The sequence below is a fragment of the Olea europaea genome, unplaced genomic scaffold (genome assembly GCF_002742605.1).
Source record: "Olea europaea var. sylvestris unplaced genomic scaffold, O_europaea_v1 scaffold2274, whole genome shotgun sequence".
In the NCBI taxonomy this organism is placed as follows: Eukaryota; Viridiplantae; Streptophyta; class Magnoliopsida; order Lamiales; family Oleaceae; genus Olea; species Olea europaea.
In genome coordinates this window covers 787-11789 of record NW_019240809.1, presented here as the reverse complement: position 1 = coordinate 11789, position 11003 = coordinate 787, and the positions used below count along the sequence as shown (strand labels likewise).

The 11003-nt window shown below is 35.6% G+C and overlaps 1 protein-coding gene across 1 annotated transcript; it reads left to right on the top strand.

The window, feature by feature from the left end:
• Positions 1-2324: 2324 nt before the first annotated feature.
• On the top strand, positions 2325-9212 carry LOC111381285 (the record flags this gene model as incomplete). Its single annotated transcript, XM_023005055.1, has 9 exons — positions 2325-2413; positions 2742-2812; positions 3187-6235; positions 6396-6585; positions 6647-6922; positions 7097-7384; positions 7680-7783; positions 8490-8547; positions 9155-9212. Coding segments are annotated over exons 3-9 (4020 nt in total), but the record flags the coding sequence as incomplete, so codon positions are not given.
• Positions 9213-11003: the final 1791 nt, after the last annotated feature.

Sequence of the window (11003 nt, the reverse complement as noted above, 5' to 3'; positions counted from 1 at the left end):
AATGACCCAAAAAAATTTACATTGAAACCCTAAAAATATCAATAATATACCAGAACATAACTAAAGGAAATCCCAATAGTAAAATTCACTTTTGAACTCGAGAATCAAATTATTTATTATGAGCATTAAGAGTTAATAACGAGAATAACTTAAACTTTTCAAATATCGATGGACACGTTCGTCATCTCAATACCAACGATAGATGTAAACAAGAGGCTTATGATTCTTCCAAAAAAAATATGTTCTCATTAGGAGACCCCATTTTTTGGGCGGCATCATATTCCTCAAACTTGTTTTTGCTTGACAGTATTTTTCAATTTAATGTTTTCATCAAACTTTAATTTGAATAAAGGAACCGCCCAAACTATCAGAGATAACACCTGTACAATAAACAGGCCAGACCATATTGAGCCAGCCCAACCCATCTTGCCCCACTAACCTCACACTCCTAGCCCTGTTTGGTGTGGATTAAAATTAAATTTAAGCAGATTTTAATAAAAGTTATTGAAATGTACTATTGAAAAGTTGCGGATAACATAAAAATTATTTTAACAAATGAAATGTTTCTTGTACATTAATATTTACATATTCTTTTACAAATTGATGAGGTGATGATAAATTGAATTAAGCTTCTGTTGGATGGTCATTATTGAGAAAAATGATATTTTGAATATTGATTTTTTAAAGAATATGTAGTTAAAAAAATGAGATTGTGTGTGAAATATTTTATTATGTGAATGTATGATTGAAAATTTTTAAAAAAAATATTTTTAGAGGAAGATAATGTTGATTATTTTTTAATAAATACTAATGTACATGTAGTATAACGATAGCAATTCGAACCGTCAAAATCGAAAAATCACAGTTAATCGAACCAAATGGGGTGAAAAAATCAAATCGATAGTGCACTGTGACGGATACGGTATTTGATTTTAGTGACCCGGTTTGAGGTGGGGCAAGTATGGTATTTGCACCGTTGCCCTACCCCGAACCAATTATCCGTATAAAAAAGGGGCAATTAGATTTTTCATTATTCTTTCTATTATAATTTATTTAGCCCAAAATTTATGACCCATTACTGACTCATTAAGTAATCTAACCCTGTTACCACTTACCCACTTAGTATTTACCCTATTACAAAGAAATTTTGAATCAAATTCAATAAGACAGTAGCCAACAGCTGTCTTCACTCGAGCCCCTACAATGCATTCCCAAAAAATTTTTCTTCTCCACATCGTATTCTTTTTTACTCACCATCCCTAAATAGGAGGGTATTTTTCTTCATTTTCTCATTTGTTTATTGTTGTTGCTGTAATCTATATATTTTTTAGTTTTTGTTGTGTTTGAGTATTTAGTAAAATGTGATTTTTTCTTCTCCACATAAAAGATGAATTTAATGAACTTAGTCTGCCTAGAGATATTAAGTTTTATTGTTGGAAGAACACGGTAATATTAAAAATGAAGATTGAATATGAATTGAAGTTGGAGCTTTTAAGTTACTAAGTAGGAATCAAGTTCAATGTACAAGGATCAAGAGACAATGATATTGTTTAGTATTTTATTATGTTGATAATATTGTTTGCTAAATTCGGATTTTGCATTTGAGAATTGAGATATTGTTAGCATTTTCATTTATGTTATTGTTTGCTATATTGGCTTAGCATTCTGTTTTTGTTTTCACTGATTTTTTTCATATATATATATTTTTAATTTTAACGGATGAACCTATAAAAAATAATTTATTTTCGTGCTTATTAACTCTCCAAATCAAGCTGAACTGAAATACAAATCAAACTAAAACGACTTACGTGATTATGGTACGATTATGATATGACAAAAAAATTGATGGTTTGATGATGATTTTGGCCGAATCCACCTCGACCTCGAACCAAATCGAATCAACCGTACCGTTGTCTTTCCTAGCCCTTGTTTGAGCCCCATATTTTGGGATAGAATGAATTTTTGAATAGTATATTAATGGAAAATGTATGATTAAAAAATAAGAAAAAATTTTGAATTTACATGTAATATTATTTTATTAAAGAATACATGATTGAAATGATCTCAAAAAACTATTAAAAAATACATTTTTTTAAAAAGAATGGAACTAAGGACCTAATGTAGTAGCGCGTTTTAGCCCCTGTTTGATTCCCATTACGTAGGAAAATTAATGAGGGAAATAGTGCTTTTTTGAAAAATAAGTGGTTGAAAAAGAATGAAAAGTTTTTGATTTACGTATAATATTATTTTATGAAAAATTATGTGGTTAAAAATAAAAGAGAGAAAAAGAAAATATAATAGAATTTAATGTAATGGGGATCAAACAGGAGCTTAAGAAATGGGGGACAAGAGCTATTACCTTCGCGCCACGTTTAACGAACCTGGGAATCCCCAAACCTTGTAGGGCAAAAAGGTAAATTGAAGGGAGAGCTCCATTTTCTTCGTTCTTTGCACAGACAAGTCTCTCGCGAACAAGTTATTGAACCGTTGCACAGAAATCGCCCACGATTTAATCCCATATATACACGAACATACACCTTTATGTATCTAGTCCTTGTGTGTCAATATATATTGGATTTGAACATGCAACCATCGATTTTGATTTCTCGGTGACGTTTCTTGTAAATGAATCTAATCCGTGACTTTACGTTTTTCAAGATTTAATTTTTGGAATTATTGTTATTTATCCATTAATTTTAGGTAAATCAATTTATTGGAGTTTTATTTTTCTGTTAGTGCAGTTTTCCATGGTGACTGACCAGTGATATACATTTCAACTTTCCCAGATCAGTATTGACTTCAATCGCAACAGGTTAGATGTATGTGGTGGATTAGTTTGTATATATTTGTGATTGCATGTTTAAATTCAGATGTATATATTGTGTTTTCCGGTTTTCGTTGCTGAATTAAATATTTTCTACCGTGGGTGACTGTGTGATTTGTGTGAGGTAATTATATGTATGCATTTAATTTGACGATTTATGCAATTTTTTAAGAGCTTTTTTCTTCTTTTTCAGCCTTAATTTGTATTTTATTATGGTTAGCAATTTCTCTATTTTTATGCTTGCATCATTTGAAACTTTAGGACACTTGAAATAGAATTTTGTTTATTTTGAGTTTAATTTGCCTTTCCTTTTCATAGTCAATAATTTTGCTTCACCATTGGGTTGGTGGAATTGATTTCAGATAATGGTGTCATTGTCGAACGGTGGATCATCCTGTGAGAACCCAAACAAGCGACCAATGCAAAATAGTAATGTGCCCAAGTACAAGCCCAGGAAAGTCTCTGCAGTTCGGGATTTTCCATCTGGGTGTGGCCCAAATGCTATGCCAGGAGATGTGAAGCTCAGAGAAGAAAATAGCAATGGTGTTAAGAATTCTGAATTGGCTTATATGATGGGGGCAAATGAAGTTGAAAATTCTGTAATGCCCAACATTGTGGAGGCAAGTGGGGTTAGGGATGCTGAAATCTCTCAAGTTATGGTACCCGATGCGGTCAATAATTCTGAAATAATGAATGTTGTGGTCCCTCGTGGTGTCAAAATCCCTGAGACTGAGATTGAGGGTTGTCAAGACATAGTTGTAAATAATCCTGTTGAAATAGAAATGACAGAATCAACAGATGTGCTGGTGGGAAAAGTGGTGACCACAGCCACAGATGATTTATCAAATTGGGTTGAAGAACTGATGATGGGTACCAGAACCGTAGGGGTTGAATTGCAGAATGACTTAAAAAGTAATTCAATGAAGGAAGTTGACCAGGCTGGGGGTCAGAAGACTATTCTGGAGGGGTTAAATGGGACGGAAGGTTTGGCTTTGGCTAAGAATACAGCTTCAGAGGAAGCAAAACCTGGCCTGGATATTGGTGCTTCAATTGACAGAATGGATTCGCTTGGTGGTTCTCAGTTCTCATCGTCACCCAAGGGATCAATTGCTGAGGGCAGCGTTAAGATAGGAACTTCCTTTAGGCGTGAGGATAAATTCCGTCGTAGAAAAGTGTCTGCTGTTCGTGACTTTCCTCCTCTCTGCGGTAGAAATGCTCCTCGACCAATTCAAGAAGGAAGGCAGACGGTTGCTTGTGGAAAAGCTTGTCTTGATGCCATTGAAAATACTAAAACAGAAACGGATGTGACTCAGAAGTTGAGGAATAATCTGGACAGAGAGGCATTGAGGGAGGTGCCAATGATCTCTGGAACCAAGTGTTTGGAAAGAGTTGAAAAGATTGAAGTAAATTCAGAATCAATTGGAACAATGAGAGATATTGCAGGAGGAGGGTCATCAGGAGAGATAGCGACAGGTGTTGCCAAAATCGATGCTTTTCACAATGTGGCAGGGAACACTTTAAAAAGTGGGCTAACGAGAAAACCAAGTGATGACAGTTTTGAAGAATTGGGAATAGGTGTACAGGATGGTTATTTCAAGGAAACAAAACGAAGAGGAGTCCCGTCAGGTTCAAGGACCTTGTCCAAACCAGTTCTTGATTATGCTGATGAGGATGCTGGAGGTCCAGTGGGGAGGGATATTGTTGTTTACTCAACAGACAGAAGTGATGAAGCAAGGACTTCACAACGTTCTTTTATCTCAACGAATGGAGTAAATTTGGAGATTGTGCATGCCCTGATGGCTGCACCAAATTGTCCGTGGACAAAAGATAAGTCAGCTTTTAGTCATTCAAGGGGAGGAAAAGTGAGGAGGCAGAGTTTATCTTCACAAGAAAAGTCCAAACCGGTGACCAAAAAAAGTAGTATTAAAGGAGAAAATTCTGGAGGATCATCCCTGAAGAAAAAAAGAATTCCTGCTTCCAGTGGAAACCCAGGTGCACTGATCATCTGGGATGAAAAAAATAATGGTGCTTGCAATGAAGAAGTACCTGCAAATTCTCCTTCCACCCATAAACCACATGATTTTGATGTTAGCCTCCCTCCTTTTGGTCCCAAAAGCTCCAGCCACACTGATATCCGCAATAGAGTGAGAGAGACTCTTCGATTATTCCATTCTATTTGTAGAAAGCTCTTGCAAGGAGAAGAAGCAAAGTCAATACCAGAAGAGGAAAGGAAATCGAAGCAGCCTGAGAAATCCAAGAGGATTGATCTTCGTGCAGCACAGATTATAAAAGATAGAAAAATGGAAGTTAACACAGAGAAGCAAATTTTGGGAGAAGTGCCAGGAGTTGAAGTAGGCGATGAGTTTCAGTACAGAGTGGAGCTTGCCATTGTTGGCATTCACCGCCTCTACCAGGCAGGCATAGATTCCATGAAACTCAATGATGTACTAGTTGCAACTAGTATCGTTTCTTCTGGGGTTTATTTTGATGATACTGAAGATGCTGACGTCTTGATGTACTCTGGAGAAGGTGGAAACGTTGTTGGGAAGAATAAGCAGCCGGAAGATCAGAAGCTTTTGAAAGGAAATTTGGCATTATGGAATTGTATAGCAGCAAAAACTCCTGTTCGTGTTATCCGTGGATGGAAAACAAAACCTTCTGATTCTTTGGATTCAAGATCTAAGCTAGTCACCACCTATGTTTATGATGGCTTGTATACAGTGACAGAGTGTAGGGAGGAAACAGGGCCTCATGGTAAGATGGTTTTCTTGTTTGAGCTGAGGAGGAATCCTGGTCAACCTGAGCTTGCCTGGAAAGAATTGAAGAAATCTAATAAGCACACAGTCCGGCCGGGTATCTGTGTCAATGACATTTCAGAAGGAAAAGAACCATTATCTATATGCGCTGTGAATACTGTAGACAGTGAGAAACCTCCACCATTTAACTACGTTCCCAAGATGATGTATCCTGCTTGGCACCAATCTGTTGCCCCTGAAGGCTGTGATTGTTCAGGGAGATGCTCTGACTCTAGAAAATGCCGATGTGTGGTAAAAAATGGAGGTGAAATTCCATACAACCGCAACGGGGCTATTGTTGAAGCAAAAGCTCTTGTATATGAGTGTGGTCCTTCCTGCAAATGCCCTCCTTCTTGCTACAACAGAGTCAGCCAACGTGGTATTAAATTTCGGCTTGAGATATTTAAGACAGAATCAAGAGGCTGGGGTGTAAGATCCCTAAATTCTATTCCTTCAGGAAGCTTTATATGTGAGTATGCAGGGGAGCTTCTCGAAGATAAGGAAGCTGAACAAAAAATTGGCAACGTCTCCTCCATTCTTCATCTTTGGTTTGTTGTTTTCTACAGTTATCTCTTTCGATTTCGCATTTATGAATGCTTGCATCTATTATATAAATGTCTGAATATGCGTCCGTTTATTTGCCTTCTTTTGTTTGACCCTCTAGCACAATCTAATAAGAATAATTTTCACCTTTGAGCTTAGTTCTGCTTTTTTCTGTAGCTGTCCATAATTTTTCTTTACCATTGGCTTGATGAAATTTTGGTTATTGATTACAGATAACAGTGTCATGTCAAACTTCGGATTATCCAGTGATAATCGTAATAATCTGTCATCAAGAATTCGTTCTGTACCTGAGTTCAAGCCCAGGAAAGTCTCTGCAGTTCGGGCTTTCCCACCTGGGTGTGGCCTCAATGCTAAGCCAGTGGATTTGAAGTTGGACAGTGTTAAGCTGGGAACATCCTCTGGGCATAAGGATAAATTCCTTTGTAGAAGCGTTTGCTACGTGTGACTTTCCTCCATTATGCAGTCCAAATGCTCCTCAACCTACCCAAGAAGAACAACAGATGATTAATCGTGGAAAAGGTTTTGTGGATGACAGTACAAAGATTGAAGTGGAAACTGATGCAATTCAGACACTAAGGAAAAATCTGGAAAGAGGGGCATTGATGGACACGCAGATCATATCTCAAACTGAATCTGTGGATGGAGTTGAAAAGGTTGAAGTCAGAACAGAAGCAGTGGAAAGACTTGAAACAATTAGAGGAACAATCGGAGAAGATGTGATGAAGCTGCCTTTATCGTGGTGACACAAAGCTGTTGCCAAAAGAAGTAAAATTGAGAGAAATATTTCAGGGTGGGCATCCATGAAGAAGAAAGCAATTCCTGTTCCTAGTAGAAATCCGGGTGCATTGATCCTAAGGGATTGAACAAGTTACGGTGCCCATGATGAAAATCTACCCTCAAATTCTCGTTCCAGCAATGCACCACATGATTTTGATGTTACCATGCCTCCCAAACATTCCAGTCATGATGATGCCCATCATAGAGTGATAGAGACTCTTCGATTGTTTTCTTCTATTTGCAGAAAGCTCCCACAAAATGAGGAAAAGTCTGAGAATCAACCCAGGAGGATTGATCTTCATGCAGCGAAGATTATCAAAGAAGAAAAAAAGGAAGTTAACATAGGCAAGCAACTTTTGGGAGAAGTGCCTGGAATTGAAGTGGGGGATTGCTATTGTTGGCATTCACCGCCTTTACCAGACTGGTATAGATTCAATGAAGCACAACGGAATATCGGTTGCAAATAGTGTTGTCGATGCTGGTGTGTGTGCTGGTGATAAGCATAACGCTGATACGTTGTTATACTCTAGACATGGGGGAAACATCGTTGGGAAGAATAAGCAACCTGAAGATCAGAAGCTCGAGAGAGGAAATTTAGCTTTAAAGAATAGTATATCAACAGAGAGTCCCGTTCATGTTGTCCGAGGATTGAAAGAAACAAATTCTTGAGGTAAGCTAGTCACAACCTATGTTTATGATGGCTTATACACTGTGGACAGGTATTGGCAAGAAACTGGACCTCATCGGAAGCTGGTTTTCATGTTTGAGTTGAGTCGAATTCCCGATCAACCTATGCTTGGAAAGAAATCAAAGATACAAGGGGGTATAATTTATATTTTCGGGGTGTTCGTATAAGCTCTGTAGGAATATCTCATTCCTTTTCAAATGTAGAACTTAGGGCCTGTTTGATTGGTTCGAATTCCATTTTTCATGGAATTCGAATTCCACATTTTTCCAGTTTTGTGTGTTTTATTTGTTTTATTTTCCATGGAATTCTATTTTCTTGGTTGTATTGGAAATTAGTACTTTCTTGGTTTTCCAACCACTGATCACTTTTTTTTTCCGGGGGGGGGGGTTGCAATTAAAACAAATTTTAAGAATTATTGTAAAAAAAAATTTCATTTTCATGTAAAATAAAATCAAATGAACACCAAAAGATAGATGATTTTCCTTTTTCTTTTTCTTTTTCCCCCTTTTGGCAATGGAAATAAATTTTATCTCAAATACCAGTAAATTTGACCTCTTTAATTGACAATTTTCGTGTAAATCAAAACCAAAAGAACCACAAAAAAATATTTTTATTTCAACATTTTTCACGTAAAAAATTATATCAATCACATACAAAAATTAACAATTCCAAGGAAAAAAATTTTTAGGTAATTCAATTTTCTAAAATTCATTTTCTTTTCATTCAAATTTCATCTTTGCAATCAAACGGACCCTTATTATAAAAAGGAGATTGAGAAATAGTAATATACTTGGTGATTATGGGATGTCTTGGTGGAGTGCCTTCCTTCGCTGCTGTGCAGGTTTGCCTGGTGGGTGTGAAGCATACAAGTCCTTTCATGGCCAGTTAGCCTCACTTTGGTGTGTCAGGTTAAGATTGACGTACCAAATATTTCATGTGGTATGACGACTTATTTCACGGTTGTATAGGCCAATTCAATTTCGGCATGTCCAGTGTGGTGTTAAAAAATTATTTGGCTCGTTTCTAAGTGGCTTTATCGAGATCTGAAGCAAATCGTGCAAAGACTTCTAATTCTGACACGACTTCTTTTGTGGGCCCTACGCAGATATAATTTCATCTATTAAACTTTTTAATACAACCACCAGAGTTTTAAAAATTAAATTTCACTGTATTATCTTCTGGATTTCTCTCTATTATCTGAAATTTGAACTGTAATTGAATTCAATATAGGGAGAGTTTTATCCAACAACGCATGCCAAAATGTCTAGGACAAGTGTGTTCAGCTACATTGCTTTTTTGTTGTTCTTCGAATTTATTTCCTTTTCAGCATCAATGATTCCATCTAGCTCTTCTCTTCTATTTCATTAATTAATTGATTTATTTTTCCTATTTGGGATAGAAGGAAAATTAAATGAATATTTGATGTTTGGAGAGTAGGCAACGGAATTCACTGAAAACAGTGTCCTTGATATAGAAGCTTTCTCACGTCTTTTTCAATTTTAATAGGGATAGTAACGGGACAGCATGCGAGTCTCCATCTTTGTCTAGTCGGAATTTTCAAGAGGTGGGGTGCAAGATTAAAATATTCTCATTTACCGTTCTTTTAATTAATTATTTATTTATTTTTAAATAGGTTTTGAACTGAAAAAATTTTTAAAAAAAATATCCGAGATGGATAGGGAAATTCGGTGCTCGGCCACATTCAACGATTTCCATCCCGAAAAATGCTACGTTAATAGAAGAATTCTAACAGATTGTTTGATAGAAGAGTGTGTATCATTTTGTGATTGGATGAAAAGTATGGCTGTGTTTTAAACAATCTAATAATAGAACGTCACGTGGTATTATGTCAATCATTGTGTTAACCGTTATCAATATTGAATCCAAAGATAATCAAATCATGTCATAATATTTTTGTATTAATGTGATCACAAAATTCTCCCAATTATAACAATTTCCCTGGATATCCAAAAATGACCCAAAAAAATTTACATTGAAACCCCAAAAATATCAATAATATACCAGAACATAACTAAAGGAAATCCCAATAGTAAAATTCACTTTTGAACTCGAGAATCAAATTATTTATTATGAGCATTAAGAGTTAATAACGAGAATAACTTAAATTTTTCAAATATCGATGGACACGTTCGTCATCTCAATACCAACGATAGATGTAAACAAGAGGCTTATGATTCTTCCAAAAAAAATATGTTCTCATTAGGAGACCCCATTTTTTGGGCGGCATCATATTCCTCAAACTTGTTTTTGCTTGACAGTATTTTTCAATTTAATGTTTTCATCAAACTTTAATTTGAATAAAGGAACCGCCCAAACTATCAGAGATAACACCTGTACAATAAACAGGCCAGACCATATTGAGCCAGCCCAACCCATCTTGCCCCACTAACCTCACACTCCTAGCCCTGTTTGGTGTGGATTAAAATTAAATTTAAGCAGATTTTAATAAAAGTTATTGAAATGTACTATTGAAAAGTTGCGGATAACATAAAAATTATTTTAACAAATGAAATGTTTCTTGTACATTAATATTTACATATTCTTTTACAAATTGATGAGGTGATGATAAATTGAATTAAGCTTCTGTTGGATGGTCATTATTGAGAAAAATGATATTTTGAATATTGATTTTTTAAAGAATATGTAGTTAAAAAAATGAGATTGTGTGTGAAATATTTTATTATGTGAATGTAGGATTGAAAATTTTTTAAAAAAATATTTTTAGAGGAAGATAATGTTGAATATTTTTTAATAAATACTAATGTACATGTAGTATAACGATAGCAATTCGAACCGTCAAAATCGAAAATCACAGTTAATCGAACCGAATGGGGTGAAAAAATCAAATCGATAGTGCACTGTGACGGATACGGTATTTGATTTTAGTGACCCGGTTTGAGGTGGGGCAAGTATGGTATTTGCACCGTTGCCCTACCCCGAACCAATTATCCGTATAAAAAAAGGGGCAATTAGATTTTTCATTATTCTTTCTATTATAATTTATTTAGCCCAAAATATATGACCCATTACTGACTCATTAAGTAATTTAACCCTGTTACCACTTACCCACTTAGTATTTACCCTATTACAAAGAAATTTTGAATCAAATTCAATAAGACAGTAGCCAACAGCTGTCTTCACTCGAGCCCCTACAATGCATTCCCAAAATTTTTTTCTTCTCCATATCGTATTCTTTTTTGCTCACCATCCCTAAATAGGAGGGTATTTTTCTTCATTTTCTCATTTGTTTATTGTTGTTGCTGTAATCTATATATTTTTTAGTTTTTGTTGTGTTTGAGTATTTAGTAAAATGTGATTTTTTCTTCTCCACATA